The sequence below is a fragment of the Polypterus senegalus genome, chromosome 1 (assembly GCF_016835505.1).
Source record: "Polypterus senegalus isolate Bchr_013 chromosome 1, ASM1683550v1, whole genome shotgun sequence".
Classification (NCBI taxonomy): Eukaryota; Metazoa; Chordata; class Cladistia; order Polypteriformes; family Polypteridae; genus Polypterus; species Polypterus senegalus.
The window spans coordinates 159,282,742-159,300,524 of record NC_053154.1 but is presented as its reverse complement, the minus strand read 5'-3'; the positions used below and the strand labels follow the sequence as shown (position 1 = coordinate 159,300,524).

General features: G+C 36.4%; 1 protein-coding gene across 9 annotated transcripts in view; it reads left to right on the top strand.

Annotated features, from left to right (window-relative positions):
• tnika (TRAF2 and NCK interacting kinase a) overlaps positions 1–17,783 on the top strand; it is a 385,955-nt gene that overhangs the window by 239,582 nt on the left and 128,590 nt on the right. For all 9 annotated transcript variants that reach the window (XM_039761347.1, XM_039761379.1, XM_039761361.1 and 6 more), the window contains exons 5-10: positions 4,359–4,469; positions 4,568–4,658; positions 4,811–4,941; positions 8,238–8,292; positions 14,255–14,333; positions 16,715–16,890. In XM_039761347.1, coding sequence (XP_039617281.1) covers positions 4,359–4,469; positions 4,568–4,658; positions 4,811–4,941; positions 8,238–8,292; positions 14,255–14,333; positions 16,715–16,890 — 643 coding nt within the window. The remainder of the gene's footprint in view (positions 1–4,358; positions 4,470–4,567; positions 4,659–4,810; positions 4,942–8,237; positions 8,293–14,254; positions 14,334–16,714; positions 16,891–17,783) is intronic.

The following is a 17,783-nucleotide window of genomic DNA, read 5'->3' as shown; positions in this document are numbered from 1 at the left end:
CCAAAGGCTTTGCAAATCGTACATCATTCATCTATTGAATCCTTCCACTGCTTTAACCTTTTCCTGTCCGTACAGTTGAAATATGCCAAAAAACTGCTTTTTTAACAGGTATTTCAAAAACTGTACTCCACAGGAATCCCATGACAACATAACTACAGAATTAAAACTAAGTGCTTTGCAGTAGTAACAATACCCACCATACCACTATGACACGTTTAATGTTAAAAAAAACATAAAACCATTCAAAGTTGCCCATATTTCACAGTCACAACCAGGTACTGTATCTGCTTGATAGACTGCTGCCTTTAAGGGATTTTTTGGAACCACTATGTAAAGTAGGTCTAAAGCCCCTGAAGATTTAAGCCAATTCAGTTGACTATAAATCTTTGTGTAACTCTTATTTTAGAAATGATCACTGTAACTGACATAGGCCTTTTTAGATGAAAATGACTTCAATAGGATGATAATGATTTTTCTAAACTTAAAAATCAAAGCATTTTATGAACCACTTAGTCTACCACAGGGTGATGTGTAGGTGGAACCCTTTTCTGCAGCAAAAGCCACAAAGCCACACACCAAGCCTGCATGAGGTGTTGAAAATTAATTCAAAAATCTGTTTCTAAATTCTTTCATGATAAGATGGATTGACAGAAAAAAGAATTAAATCATAGACGTTAGTTTTATCCTTACAGTACTTCATATTTTAACACTGATTATATGAAGCATATGTTTCCTTACATTGAATTATGTTGTGGTACAAGGTGATGTTGTAAAATTAGACGCACACTTTGCTATCTATGTATGCTTGTATTTCCTCATAATGTTCATATCTGCTTGGTTACTAAACACTTATTTGTGCATATTAAAAATCAAAACATTCAAAAAAGCAAGATAACCAAATTGGCTAAGCTGCAAAAATGCAATTAAACCCCTGCTCTATATTGTATACAGCCCACCTCATTACAATAAGCATATTGGAAGCCTTCTGTAGTCAGGAAAGTCAGAAGCTGGACTTGAAATCACAGCATAAAGGAAGTCTGTCATTATAGATCCTGAGCAAGTCACTTCCACTCCTTGCAGACTAGGTAGATGAATATTTTTCACTTTATCTTTTGCACTACTCTCAGAATATGTTTAGCTGGTAGTTCTTTCTGGTTTTTCTAATTTGAACAGTACCTGCAAACATTGACTGTATATTTTGCATTGTTCATAAGAAATATCAAAGCCTAACTGGACTCTGCCCACCATACAGAACAATCATAGGAAAGGCAGCACATGGGTTCAGTGCTGAATTATACAATCAGTAAGCCTTGCTACAGTACACATACTGTTAAGACAGGTCAGGTCAGGTGGGTGAAGAAAGATTCACGGATCTTGACTTTGCTGACAATGCTTTGATTTTCGCAGAGTCAATGGAGGCTCTGATCGGGCCTCTCAAGAGACTGAGTGAGGAGTCTTGAGTGTCTGGGCTTGTGAATGTCCTGGATAAAAAACAAGATTCAGGCCTTTAATGACCTCTTGGGCACAGCCATCAGTAGTGTTTCTGTCTGTGGAGAGAGTGTCAACATTGTCGAGAGATTTACTTACCTCACCAGTGACATTCACGTCTGTGGTGACTCTTCCTATGAAGTCAGTAGATGGATTGAGAGAGCATGGGGGGTCATGAGTGTACTGGAAAGGGTTGTGTGGGGCAACCAATATCTCTGCAAAAGGAAAAAGGTCCAAGTCTTTAGAGTCCTGGGGCCTCATGTATAATGTAGAAAGCATAGTATTTACGTTAAACTAAAAGTTGCCTCACTGATACATTATATGCACATTATAATAATTCAATATTTCTTTGACACTTGTAATTTATCATCATTGCTACAGACCTGGGGCCTCATGTATAACGCCGTGCGTAGAACTCACACTATAACATGGCGTAAGCACAAAAGCCGAAATGCTCTTACGCACAGAAAAATCCAGATGCAGGAATCTGTGCGTACTCCAACTTCCACGTTCTTCCGCTACATAAATCCCGATCAGCGTGAAAACTAACACTCATGCACACGCTTTATGTAACACCCCAACTTCTCCCAGAATTACGCCTCTTTGAATATGCAAATGAATATAAATCGCCCTTAAGCTCAGCCTTCTGTGAAAAGACGATGGGAAAAGCACAGGGGAAAATATAAGAATTTCAGCGAATACCAAGTGGAGGCAAAGGAAAAACATACTATTTGTTTAATTAAACCGTGGTACAATCAACAAAAGGAAGTTGATCGAGTGACATAGCGTGTTGGAGAAACTTGAAAGCTCACGTTCACAAAATCGCACAGTGTTGGAAATAAAAAAGAAGTCACATATCAAAGTTGCCGTGTAAAGGTGAGTTGTAGCCCACTGTCTGAGTGTCATATGAAAACTTATTAGGGTACAGAGAAAAAAAAAGGCAAACAGCGGGGAAAAAGCACGAAATGTCAACTTCAATCTCGAAATTTCCACTTTAATCACATAGTTTATTTTGTCATTAAATTAGAACATCATAAACTTCATCTTAAAATCGTTTAATTAACCAGTTTCTCAAATAACATCGTAATACAAGTATAGCACGTTAAATGCTTTGTTTTGTATGTGATCTTCTATGTGCTCTATGTGTGTGAATCACTACATGCTTCTTAAACCGGCTCTCTTCCTCTGACAGGACACAGAATCCATTACATTCATGATATTACAGCTCTCTGAATAACTAAAATACTGAGATGTATACGTGATATTATTTTCATGATGATAGTTAAAGAATGTTATTAAACATGGGTTTCACGGCACAGATTGTGTGCGACCTTCGATGAAATTATTTATTGCAGCAGTACTCATGGGCGGCTCTATGTCCAATAGAGAAAGTCCAATGTCAATATGGTATCTTATGCACGGTGGATGGCCACATCCGTTGCGGACACTGCATAGCCGTCTCGTGCTCATGACACAAGCGTTTAACTTTTGTCAAAATTTGCCGCTGCGTTTTTAGCTGTGTCGTTATTTTCTCTTTCTGTTTTATATTCAATATATATTGGCATGGCCGCCCCTGCAGTCCTTGCTTTTCTTTCTTCAAGTAACTGATCCCCACGCAATCAGCTCTGAAATAGACGTTAAGCCATCTGTAAGCTTAGAGCGCCAATTCTTCAAAACGTACAGTTTGAAGATACAGTGATATAAATACTCCGAGTGCTGCAGTGAGAGTAATATGGAAAAAGATGATCCGCTGTGGCAACTCCTAATGGGAGCAGCTGAAAGAAGAAGAAGGTGCTGTTAGAGTAACAACGCTAAAGCAGTTATGGTATTTGGAATACTATGGCTATTCCCTGGACCATTATATTGTTACAGATTAATTACAATCAGATGCATTACACTAATAAACAATATGCGGTTAGTCTCAGTGTATTTATAAAGCCGTGTCAGGAAAATAAAGAGTAACCACACAGGAACAGTAACACTGCTTTGACTCTGGGTGCCGCCAGTCTGCAAAACCGAGCGGAGAACTTGCGTACGACAAGGTTTGAGGTACCGTGGAAAAGTGCATGGCTTTACGCCAAGTGTAGGTTTTATACATTGCGATTTGAACGTGGAAAAGTTCTTACGCAACATTTCTGTGCGTACGCACCGTTTATAAATGAGGCCCCAGGTGCTTTCTGCTTTGCTATATTGTTGCAAGACATAGACGCTATACTTAGACACACCTACAAAAAACTGACACCTTCTGTGCTATAGAGAAAGAAGATGGCAACTGGTTTGTAAGCAGTATACTCCAGCCTGGCATTTTTTTCATTAAAGGTTCTATTAAAAATATAAAGATTGACATGACTGTGAATGGTCATAACATTTCAAATGAATATGCTCAGTGGGAATTTCATGCCATTATGCTGCTTCTGCTTCAACTTAAGTTTGCTTAAATTTAGGATTTTTTTTGCTTATACAACTGCCAAGCAATAAGATATATAGTTATCACCTGTAATGAAAAGTTATAGATAGGTTGTTATATCCAGAATGGAATTTCCATCAGCAATGACATCCTTCCTTTTTCACGTAAAGTAAGTCAGATAGTGTACAAGACACTGCAGATGACGTGGACTCTAAAATTCAAGGTTGTGGGTTCAGTTTCCACCTATGTGTGATCCTGAGTAATTCACTTCACCTGCCTGTTCTCCAACCATCGCAGTTGTGCTATAGATCTGTATTTGTAATGTCAATTGGGATGGTGTTTTCTGCAGAAAAGATCTTGTAAAAATAAAGATTTTTTTAGTTGTTTAAATAGTGTCCTGTTTATAATGACAAATCTGACCTCATTCACAGGTATACCAAAATCATTCTTTCTTGTTTTACAGCTTGTTATGGAATTCTGTGGTGCTGGTTCTGTTACTGACCTCATTAAAAACACAAAAGGAAGTTCACTAAAAGAGGAATGGATTGCTTATATCTGCCGGGAAATCCTCAGGGTAAGTTGTACTTGGTACCCTTATTATTTAACCTAAATTGTTAAAACAGAGTCTTCACTGATTACTGTTGTCGCCTCCTGTCTTTTGGCACACCCCAGGGCCTTACTCACTTGCATCATCACAAAGTAATTCATAGAGACATCAAAGGCCAGAATATATTGCTGACTGAAAATGCTGAGGTGAAGCTGGGTAAGCTAAATAATTTACTCCTCAAAATATTTAAAGCTATAATGTGTTTCTGAATAGTGATACTTTATGCTTTCTATGTAACCTGACAAGCTAAAGTATATCCTGATGAAGTTTGACTAAATCTTAACTCCCTCTTGCATTTTTGCTCATAGTTGACTTTGGAGTCAGTGCTCAGCTTGACCGGACCATTGGCCGAAGAAATACATTTATTGGCACACCCTACTGGATGGCCCCTGAAGTTATTGTATGTGATGAAAATCCCCAGGCTACATATGACTTCAAGGTAAGACTTTTATATAGGCCAAAATGCAAATTCTTCTAGTAGTTTATAATCCCAGATATCAAGAATGCTTTTAAAACTCCAAAGAAGTTAGTAAAAACAACAGGTAAAGACCTAGGGGGCTTTTCCACCTAGCTTGTTTGGACCATTTTTTTCAAACTCTGGTGTGATTTCCCCAAAAGTCCAGTTTGTTTAGATAAATGTAAACATGCCAGTCTCACTCTGGTGTGGACCTCAACAACCGTACTGAGACCCATTGGAAAGGGTGGTCTCGATGCCGTACCAAGCGAACCCTGGAGTGGTTCGCTTAAGTTATGAATGTGATCCAACACAGGACCAATCTAACTACATGAAATACTATATATTATACATGAAATGTGCCTACTGATGTAATCACTTTGACAGTCTCCTGCTGGCAATTGCGGAAACTCATTTATAGCATAATGAGTTTGGAATTAACATCAAGCATTAAAAACAATAAAAGGATATAAAAAATAAACATGAACATTAGTACAAATGTAATACAATTTGCGTAAAACAACTGGTACTCAATCAGAGCAGTAACTGATTCAGTCTCAGAGCCTCTTGTGCGTGAGATTGGACAACATTTGACCATTCTAAAAAAAGGGGGGGTGGGGTATATTTACTTGTGATCGGGTCCATCAAAACACATACAGTGGTGTAAAAAAAAAAAGGTAGCAGTGGCTTGGGAGACAAACGATTAAAAGTCCTAATCTTACACCACTAAAGTAATGTGTGCAGATGGGGTGTCTTCTCATTGCCTGCACTAACTTAAACTTTGACATGTTAGTCAATCTTAATTAAGCATTCCGAAATAAATATCAGATATGTCCAAGAGTAGACATAATGAAAAGTCAAGCAAAATGACACCTTTTATTGGCTAATTAAAAAGATTACAATATGCAAGCTTTCTAGGCAACTCAGGCTACGTCTTCAGGCAAGGTGTAATACAAAGACTCTAGTACAGCCTAGTACTACAGACATATAAGAGTAGACATATAAGATAAAATTGAGTGATGAGCCTTTGTGTATGCCTTTAGCAGAGTTTCTCTTCTGTTGTACACTCAGAAATTCGAAACATGTCCTTTGGCGCACAATTTTCAAGTAGTCTTCCAATTAACACTTATGAAAAATGTATCAGAATGCAAGCAAAGCTGTTGTCAACCCTCTGGGAAAAAAAAAAACTGCTGCCCAATGAAAGAAGTCCACAACACACCCTCTGAACATTTATTGATACTTCTGGTTCACTTGAAAGTTTGCAATATGAAAACGCCTTAAGTCTCCCTGTATTATCAGAGTTAAGTTCACTTTATGCATTCCAACAAAAGAAATCTAGTGTTTTTCCTTTGATTCTTACCTCCAGCTCACAGCATCTAAATCCTTTGGTAAATTATCAAATTTTTATCAACGCTAGATAGAGTTCCTTTAGTCAGCAGGATGTGAGCATGACAACCTCTATTTCTGCAACTTATTTATATTGATCTTTGATCATGGGACCAGAAGGTTCAGTTTTCTAATTATTGTCCTCCCCTTAAAAAAGAAAAAGCATAACTCTGAGGAATCTAGACTTATTTGTTAGACCCAATAGTGTTACAGTTGTGTCTGAAGTGGAGAAAATGGTGATAATAGGACCATAGGACAGTATTTCATACCTGAGAAGCATTCTAGGCTGCATAAAACATATGCTTTCATTATCATCAAATTTACCTATAACGTACCATTTAATTGCAATCGTCAATTTTTGTGATTTCTTCTTATATTGTAAGTTGTGGTTGAGTGAAGTATGACATGAGATCCAAAAATAGATGGTGTGCCTACCAGGTTGCCCTTTTTAATATTGGTGCCAGTTGAAACAGAAATGCGTCCAGAAGATGAGTCCAGAAGGTGAACCTCTGGCTTGCATGTGTGACAAAGTATACATGTATGATATAACAGGAACATCTGTGGTGATCTTAAAAGAAATGGCACAGCTACTAGGAATGCAGCACTTATATACCAAGTACTGTTGTTTCAGTTGTGAATGCTTCAGTTGCATAAGCATTTGGTTGCTGGGTAGAAACGTGTAGCACATAAACAACTTGTCAACCTAACAAAGATATTTTTGCCTCTTGTTCTTATTAAAATTTCAAGTGATGAAACATTTTGTGAAAACAATGAACAAGGATGATGAAGGATTTTGATATATGAGACAGACGTTTCCATGAATAACTAATGCCAAGATTAAATAAAATATTTTTGTTGGTCCATAATTCAGATTTGTCATCAATGACAAGCAGTTCATGAAGCCATAGGAAATCCCATGGAAGGTGTTCAAGGATGTTGTTGATAATTTTTCAGGCAACTGCAGAGCACTAAACCGTGAATTGCAACAGGGTGCTCAAGATCTATTTTCTGCATTCAACATTGGACTTCTTCCTTGCTAATCGTGGTACAGTCAGTAACAAACATTGTGAAAAGTTTCACCAGGATTTTGCAAAGATGGGAAGGTGGATTGCATCAATGCTGGCTAACTATTATTGGACACAGAAACAAGAAGCATCAGGTGCTGATTACAAACAAAATCAACAGCAAAACTTTTTTTAGCGTTACACAGTCACTCTGATATATTTGTGTTCAGCTTGAAGTTTCTATCATAAACCCTAAAAATGTTTTATGAGACAACAAATTTAAAAAATATTGTCCAGTACTTTCAAATAGTGGTGCCATAGTAGTCTAGGACACACAGTGTTTCTAAGAAATATAGCTCTTTTAGAGTTTGTTTTGTGTTATCATGTTCCTGTCAAGTTGTTGCATTCTGGGCCCAGATGCTTGTCAAGACTCATTGTTTTCATATGTGTGCTTTTAGAAGCTTATCATTGAATGCTAAATGATACCGTTACCTGCTGCCAACCTGTTCCTTACAAGAGATGATCTACATTGCGTCTGCATTATTTCTTCAACAATATTGCATGCTTATCTTTTTTTCAAAGCATTGCTTTATTAAAATGAAGTACATTCCTTCTTACAAATGATACCATGTAAAGTACAGTTGGATTATGTATGATAAAAGAAATATTTGGTCTTATTTGCCCTTTGTGGTGTGAAATGTGACACTTGAAATTTGATTAGAGTTTGTGCCAACTTCTCATAGTTCATAGTACTTATGGGTGCCACCTGCCCAATATGCAGATGCTAGAAATTGACTACATCTGAACATGACTTACCTGAAACATGATTTTCAATTAGAAATTCCTTAAGTTAAACTGATGATCCTTCTTTTTGTTTTGTTCCTCTTTCAGAGTGACTTATGGTCCTTAGGGATTACTGCCATAGAGATGGCTGAAGGTGCTCCACGTAAGTGTTTGTTGGCTTCCTGCTCTTGAAATTGCGACAAAGGATGTACTGGATTGTCTTTAGCAGGCTGCTGAGTGTCTTCTAGCAAAATGACTTTGAGGTGCTCAATAGCACTTGAGCTTTGTCAGGACTGTGTGATCGATTAAGTTTGTTTGTTTTTGTCATTAACTTCTGATTCTCATTTGTTATTCTGTTTCATAAGTATTTCACATAGATTCATGATCAGAAACACATTTTTTTGTTGTTTTTATATTGTTCTTTTGATTTTTTTATTGTTCTCTGTGTTTATCAATGGCCACTGTGTTTATCATTTTATGGCTATGGGCCTGACATTTCGCCAGGCAACATGGTGTACTCAAGGGCCGACATGTTTGCATTATAAAATTACACCACATAAAGGAAATCCTTTGTTGAATTTTAGCATTTAAACAATATCAAGAAAGAAAAACTTGATGTTTTATTGTGTGACTTTGGTTTTAGTTCTGTCCCAGGTAGCAATAAAAAATATGACGATTTCAATATGTTGGCTTTGCTGACATTTCATACTATTCCTCTGCCTATGTTTAAGTGACAGCTCTTTGCAATCTATGCCTCTCGCAAAGTATTTTATTTCCTTGAGAGTTCCTGTCTCGTTAAGCCCATTTAGTGATGCTTTTGTAGTTTTGGACCAAGGGTCAAAGTTTCATTTCATATCATTAATTTTAGATTTTTGATTGCAATCTTTCTACATTGCTTAGTACATTTAAATCTTCCTGACATGCAGTACTGGAACAACTGCAGTGATGTCTCAAGCAGTGATTTTGAATCTGCTAATGAAACCCTTGTGTCTAGATATTACTGCCTTTCTTTTTAAGTACTGGATGCCACTGAGTAAGGAAAGAAAATTCATACCATATAAAATGTGTTTCAGCATTAAAGTGGTAGAGGATAGCACAATAGTTAGTGTTGTTGCCTCATGATACTAAAGTCCTGGTACAAATTTCAGCCCAATCAATGTTTTTTGGTAGAGTATGGATGTTCCCATCACATTCAGTAAGTCTGCATAATATTCCCATGTCTGAGCAGATTTTCTAGGCAAGCATCGTCTTTGGCCTGTTGGGAGTTAATGAGTGAGTAAATTGATCCTGTCCAGTGTCCAGGGTTTATTCCAGCACTGTGATCATTACTACTGAGATGCCTTCCATTATGAATGACTGTTTGTTAGAATAAAAATTGATAAACCAGAAGTAGAGGAAAACATTTGGAATTTAATTGGCTATAAACAAATTAATCAAGCTAGCATTAGATCTTTGTTGTAATCTCAACTGGTTTAGAACTTCTTCCTTTTTTTCTTATTTTCTTTATTTTACCTGATCTTTATTTTAGATTATGTCTATTGTAAAGACCTGTTTAGATACTAACTTTCCACAATAATCACTGACTGAGGTGCATTTTCAATATATTACAATTTTTTCCATCTTTCTATTAGTATAGAAGTATAGTAGTGTTGTGAGGTGAAGCGATTTGGTCAGACATTAACAGGGAGTAATTGGTGGGAAATGAATATATGGCTTTATGGGTGTATAGTATGGCAATCCACCAATTAAATCTTATTGCCTTCCTATGAAGAGTGAGATTTACATCCATAAAGCAGACAGTTATGGTTGACTACTGCTTCACCCAGTGAGATTCAAATGACTATTCTTGGCCGATACTATTGCTGCCACCTCATCTGACTTTGAATGAATTTCTAAATCTCCTGTCAAGACAAGCAGTATTTACCCACAAAATGAACTTAACATCTTTTGTTAAGTCAAAGTATTTGTCCATAATTTTCTTGGAAATGATTAATACAGTTATCCTTATTTATTTTTTTTAACACCAAACCAAATTCTGTACTACTGGTGTTATGATGACAATAAACTAAAGTAAAATTACTCTAAATGCAAGGTTTTTATAAGTTTATAGTGCTTGGACATATTTTACATAAAAAGAAAGATTCTAATTGAAATATAACTTGTGTATATAATTGTAAAATGGGACATAACTATGCAATTTTTAGTTAGCAGGATTTTGCAGATCACTTGGTTTGGATAATGCTTCACACATATCTAAAATATATATTGCTAACATACACTCACCTAAAGGATTATTAGGAACACCTGTTCAATTTCTCATTAATGCAATTATCTAATCAACCAATCACATGGCAGTTGCTTCAATGCATTTAGGGGTGTGGTCCTGGTCAAGACAATCTCCTGAACTCCAAACTGAATGTCAGAATGGGATAGAAAGGTGATTTAAGCAATTTTGAGCGTGGCATGGTTGTTGGTGCCAGACGGGCCAGTCTGAGTATTTCACAATCTGCTCAGTTACTGGGATTTTCATGCACAACCATTTCTAGGGTTTACAAAGAATGGTGTGAAAAGGGAAAAACATCCAGTATGCGGCAGTCCTGTTGGCAAAAATGCCTTGTTGATGGTAGAGGTCAGAGGAGAATGGGCCGACTGATTCAAGCTGATAGAAGTGCAACTTTGACTGAAATAACCACTCGTTACAACCGAGGTGTGCAACAAAGCATTTGTGAAGCCACAACACGCACAACCTTGAGGCAGATGGGCTACAACAGCAGAAGACCCCACCGAGTTCTTTTTTTTTTTTTTTTAATTTTATTGATTTTATTGTAATCACACAACATCCCATACAAACAGATCAATTTTAACAAAAATAGGATTGAAAACAAATCAAACCCCACCCCTGAGAAAGAGAGCATGGCCAGCAGAGTAAAACTTAAAGCTAGTGAAAATAAGTAAATAGATTCATTAATAAGTGAATAAAGCTAAATGAAGAAGAAAAAGAAATGGGGAGAGAATCTGCTTCCTCAGTGCTTTAAAAGCTTATTCTAAAATGTTATTGATTAGATCCTGTCAGGTTTTGAAAAAAGTTCTGCACAGATCATCTAAGTGAGAATTACATTTTTTCCAATTTCAAATAGTATATAACATCAGTTACTCACTGGCTTAAAAGAGAAGAGTTAGGATTCCTCCAGTTGAGCAAAATAAGTCTACGTGCTAATAGTGTAGTAAAGGCAATTACAGTTTGGTTGTCCTTCTCCACTGTTAATGGGTTAGTAGGGATTATAACACCAAGGCTGCCTGAAAGGCATTTAAAAATTTTGGTCCAGATTTATGTTAATTTGGTACAGGCCCAAAACATGTGACCCAGTAAGGCTGGCACTTGATTTCTGCGTTCGCAGGTTGGATCGTGCCCTGGAAACATTTTGGACAATTTTAAACAAGACAGATGTGTTCGATATATAATTTTGAGTTGAATAATTGTGTGCTTTGCACGTATGGAGCTCAAGTGAATTCTCTGCATTTCTGCCTTCCACTCCTTTTCTGAGATATTAAGTGAGAGATCCTTTTACCACTATCCTCTTGGATTTTTGAAAGGGAGGGACTGTAAAATGGTTTTATATATTACAGAAATGCTTAAATTTAGCAATATATTTTCCAGTATAGAGGGAGGTGGGAGGTGAGGAAAATTGGGCAGGTTCTGTTTAACGTTAAGTTTCTATTTTGAAGGTAGTGAAAGAAATGTGTTGCTGTAAAGTTAAATTTGGAATGTACGGCTATATAAAGTACCATATCATCTGCATATAGAGAAACTTTCTATTCAAGTCCTTCTCTAATAATCTCCTTTATCTCATAAGCATTTCGAAAGTTAACTGCCAGTGGCTCAATGCTGATTGTGAAAAGTAGTGGTGACAAGGGGCATCCTTGTCTGGTACCACGTTCTAGTTTAAAGTAGTCTGAATTAATGTTGTTAATACAAACTGAAGCTTCTGGATTGGTTTACAGTAGTTTGATCCATGCACAAATGTTCGGGCCAAACCCAAATTTCTCCAATGTAGTGAAAAGGTAGTTCCATTCAATCATATCAAATGCTTTTTCTGCATCCAACGATAATAATATCTCTGGGGTGTTTGACTTTGAGAGTGAATTTATTACATTAAACAGGTGTCAAAGATTGGAAGCTAAGTGTCAGCCTTTAATAAATCCAGTTGATCTTGTAATATTACCAAAGGCAGCACTTTCTCCATCCTTCTAGCTAGGACTTTGGAGAGTATCTTAACATCATTATTCAGAAGCGAAATTGGTCTGTATGATGCACATTGTAATAAGTCCTTATTTTGTTTAGGAAAGACGGTGATTAATGCTTGGTGAAAAGTCTGAGGTAAAATTGTATTGTCTCTAGCTTCTGTGAATATTGCTAATAAAAGGGAGCTAGTTGAGTGAAGAATTTCTTATAAAATTCAAAGGGTAGCCATCAGGGCCTGCTGCTTTCCCACTCTAAAGTGACTTTATAGCATCTAGTAATTCTGATAGTGCCAATGGTTCATCCAGTTCCTCTGCACTGAGAGTATCTATTTATGGTATCTGTAATGCATCCAGAAATGCATTAGATTGTGTCTTGTCTTCTTTAAACTCAGTAGAATATAAGGACTTGTAGTAGTCTCTAAATGTGTGCATTATGTTTTTATGGTTAATAATTTTGTCTCATTTGTGTTGGTGATTGCTGGGATTGCATTGCGAACGTCTTGCTTGTGGATTTGTTGAGCTAAGAGCTTATTAGCTTTCTCACCATGTTCATAGTAATGATGTCTTGATTTATAAATGAGTTGTTCAGTTTCTATAGTTGTTAAGAGGTTGAGTTCTGAAAGCAGGGCCTGCCTTTTCCTACGAAGAGCCTCACTTGGACACCTGGGATGTTCTTGATCTATTCTAGTAATTTCGCTGGTTAGCTCTGATACCTTATTGGTTTCCAATTTATTTCTGTGGAAAAGATATGAGATAATCTGTCCTCTTAAGAAGGCTTTCAGGGTTTCCCAGAGTGTTCCTGCAGAGACCTCTGAGGGTATATTTGCCTCTAGAAAAAAAATGATTTGTTTGCATGTAAATTCAGTACAGTTCTCGTCTGCTAATAAAAGTGGGTTAAGATGGCATCTGCAAGATGTGGGGCATAATGATCCTTTCTTAATAAGTGGGTCTCCAGTAAAAATATTATTTTAGTGTTTAGACCTGTTAGGTGAGAGAATACTTTCTCTTTAATTCGTAATTCAGGCCTTTAACATTCCAGCTCACAAAGTTAACTGTCCCGTCATGGAGACATTGATTCTGAATTTTTGATATTATTTTGTAGTCTTAACAGAAAGTGTGAGATAGCTTTGACCTTAATTTCCAATATTCCCAGGAGTTATTGCCATTAAGCCTATTGTTACATTGGTAATTTTATTTATAAGGATTATTAAAAGGATAAATTAGAGATAGCTTGCTCTCTTTTTCTCCCTCCCTAGTCCCCCCACCCCACCATTTCGCCTCCCCTTGTGAGGCTGAACCACACTTCACAAAGTCCCAGTCCTCTGACATGCCTAGAGACAGAGCATATCCAAAACAAGCCCCCCAGCAGCGGCATATGAGGATTGAAATATCTATTACTGATACAGTCCAAATACTATAAGCATAAAATACAATCTTCAACAGTCTTGAAATAGTAAGATAGTAAACCAGGGGAATGGTGTTATAAAGTGGCCCTGGATAAGCATAGTAAACCCTAATGCAATATTAACAATAAAAATAAACCAAGGGTATGATGTTAAACAGTCTCCAAGTTGGTACATTCTCACTTTGTCTTTGTGGGCTTTCTTTGGGTACTGTTGTTTCCTTCAACGACCCCATTGGATTTGTGTGCATAAGTGTGCCCCATCATGATATTCATGGGATAGCCTTGACCTCCCCATTAATGTACAATGAATTAAGATGGTACAGAGAAGCTATGAATGCATATTTTTCATTTGGCAATTTCTTCTACAGTAAAAGATAACTATCAGTCATTCTTTTTACTGAACATTACACTGCATGAAATGAGTGAGGCAAATAAAATATCATAAAATGAATGATGTATTTTTTGTTCACTCTTCTAGCTCTTTGTGATATGCATCCAATGAGGGCCTTATTTCTTATTCCAAGGAGCGCACCGCCAAGGTTAAAAGCAAAGAAGTGGTAAGTGGAGATGGTGAGCCTCTCTTCCAATGTGCTAATCTGTAGAAGAAATCAATTCAATTTCTTTCAGCTTAGATGCTCTCAGATTCTCCATCATGTCCATCAAGTTATATTAGTAACATTTTATAGTAACTTTGATTAATTTAGTTAAAAAACCTTTACAAACCTTTTTAACAGATGAAAAGATTTAACTTTAGATTATGCACTGCTAAAAGATAGTCCAACCATATGGCATAAGTAAGATTACCCATTCCAGCAGACATTTGCTTCTCATCTTCTGTCATTTCCACTTCAGCTTAATTTCAGTTAGTAAGTGATTTGTATTTGGGAGACTTATGTCATTTAAAAAATTAAGCAAATTCAGCACATCACCCAAAAAATAATGCTAAACATTATTTTAGCATCTTTGCTTTATTTCTAATACTTTATTCCACTCACAACAACAACATTTATGTACAGAGCACGTTTTCATACAAATGATGTAGCTCACAGAGCTTTACAGGATGAAGAAAGAAAAAAAATATAAAACCAAAATTAGGCAATACTAATTAAAAAAAAAATAAAAGGTCCAATGGCCAGGGAGGACAGAAAAAAAACTCCAGACGGCTGGAGAAAAAAACTAAATCTGCAGGGGTCCCAGGCCATGAGACAGCCTATCCCCCACTAGGCATTCTACCTAACATAAATGATCTCAATCAGTCCTCATGGTTTTCAGGCTTCACGTGGAAGAATTAACCGATGATGGTCATGTGGACCTCTGGCCTTCAATCCATCAATGTAGGGACATCACGGTGCTTTGATTGGGTGGTGGTGGAAGCGCAGATCGCCACCACAGAAAACCGGAAAGAGAACAGCAGAAAAAGTAGGGGTTAGTATGGATTTCAGAGAAATAAAAAAAAAATATTAATTAAATGCATATACAGAATATCAGGGATACACTAAAATGTAGCTATGTTAAAGTAATGGGTTCTAAGCAGTTTTTTTAAAATGCTCTACCGTATTAGCCTGCAGAATTTCTGGCGGTAAACTATTCCAGATTTTAGGTGCATAACAGCAGAAGGCTGCCTCAACACTTCTTTTAAGTTTAGCTCTTGGAATTATAAGCAGACACTCATTTGAAGATATAAATTTACAATTTGTAGTGTATGATGAGAGGTATTTCAAAATATAGGAAGGAGTGAGATTATTTAAGACTTTGTAAACCATAAGCAGTACTTTATAGTCAATTCTAAATGACACGAGTAACCAATTTAGTGACATCAATACTGGAGAGATGTGCTCGGATTTTCTTTTCCTAGTTAAGATTCTAGCAGCTGCATTTTGCACTAGTTGCAATCGATTGATGTCTTTCTTGGGTAGTCCTGAGAGGAGTGCATTACAGTAATCTAGTTGACTGAAAACAAAAGCGTGAGCTAATTTCTCAGCATCCTGAAAAGTTATATAAGGTCTAATGTTTGCTATATTTCTTAAGTGAAAAAATGCTGTCCTAGTAACTGATTACTATGTGATTTAAAATTCAGGTCAGAGTCAATAGTTACCCCTAAATTCTTTACCTCTGTGTTGACTTTTAAGCCTAATGTTAAAACATTACTATCAATGCTGGGCATGTGTTTTAAAATCCCATTCAGGATGTTAGTGAGTTTGAGTTATACCAAAATATATAAACTAATGTGACTTTAAGTACTACATTTTACTGGAAGGGAACCATTTCCTTCTACTGTATACCTCATTTCATATTTCTTATAGATACCTACACAAGACAATTAACTGTTAATCATTTAGATATCAGGTCCATATGAATCTAAACGTTTGATAAAACATCAGAAATGTGGCAGATATGTTCATTGCTTATTAGTGCTAATTCTGTTGTTAAAATTCCAGGCTTTGAGCATGGACCTTTTTTTAATAAGTGTAGCAAAGCCAACCATGTCTGCTTGCAGAGCATCATCTTGTGTCACCCAATAACGTGATAAAAAGGCTGTTTTATCATAACTGATGTTCAAAAGTAGAAGGAAAGGAATGGAACAATGGAGAGATAGGACTGATGAGTATACCATCTTTGGTACTTTGTCAATTACCGACCTTGGAGCCTTGAAAAGAGACTGCTGCTGAGTCAAAGCTTGTTTAATTAATGGTTTATACTGTAAGATATCTTAGTAATATACTCATCACATGCATGAGTACAAATATGCCTAAATATCTGAACAAGGGATAATTATGCTCTTGCCTTTAAATATATAATCTCTTAAAGTCAATTAAGGTAAATAATTACTGGACCACTGAGTAATTAGCTGCCAGGCCAGTGCAAAATATTTATTTGGTGCTTTAGCTGTGTACCTCTGCAAACTTGCCATTCTAAACTTTGTTTGTAATTTTCATAGGTCCAAAAAATTCCACCTCTTTGTTGAAGCATGCTTGGAAAAAGATCATAACAAACGACCCTGCACAGAAGCTTTGCTGAAAAACCCTTTCATTCGAGATCAGGTCAATGAGAGACAGGTCCGCATCCAGCTCAAAGACCATATCGACAGGACCAAGAAAAAACGAGGAGAGAAAGGTACAGTTATAAAACAAACCTCTTTCTAGAGCACATCCTTCTGCATGAACTCTCTAAATGGAGCTGCACAGTTTCATTTCTTTCAACTGATTCGCTATTTCCACTGTTCTCTGTTGTTGAAGTTACAGTGTCCTCATGGTGTCTGTTAATCTTTTAACACTCTGATGATAAATTTATCCCATTTTATGTTGTTCTGTATTTGACATGACAGAAGAGTCCTGTACTTTGTTGGTGCTGCTACATAAAATAAGTTAACAATGTGCAGTATATCAGTCTACATAGTCAAAATTTTGAAAACCAAGACAGACTAGAAAAATAGGTAAGAATTTTAAAAGCTGGTGAAGTCTTTGCTAATGAATAAAATAGCATTGTTCTATTTTCAAATTCTGGATATGCAAAAAAATGCTTTGTAGTTCTTAAATTTCTGAGTCATTATTAAACTCCAGTAATCTTTGCTAATGTAGCCAAACTGGAAAAAAGTATAAAAGAGTTTTTTTTTTTTTTTTTTTATAGTAGATACTATAGCTAATATTTTAGTGGAAGAGTTTGGCCATCCATTACATGTCAAGTCAGAACAAAAATTAGCTGAAGTGGAACTTAAAAACACAAGCCCTCAGTGAAAATTACTAAAGATCACATTAGAATTGCTAGCTCATGATAATTCTCTGCAATGAGAGGTCCCCATTCTCTTCTTTATTCCTAAAACATAATATTTTTTCTAACAATTATTTAAATGCTTATTATTATTATTATTTAAATGCCGTCCTCAATGGCTAACCCTGCATAGTAGTGAAACAGGACAAACTTTAAAAATCAAAATACAAACAGGTATCACTAGCTAAGAGGAGGCAAGGTATACTTCAAAACGTGGCCAGGGGTAGAGCAATTCGAAT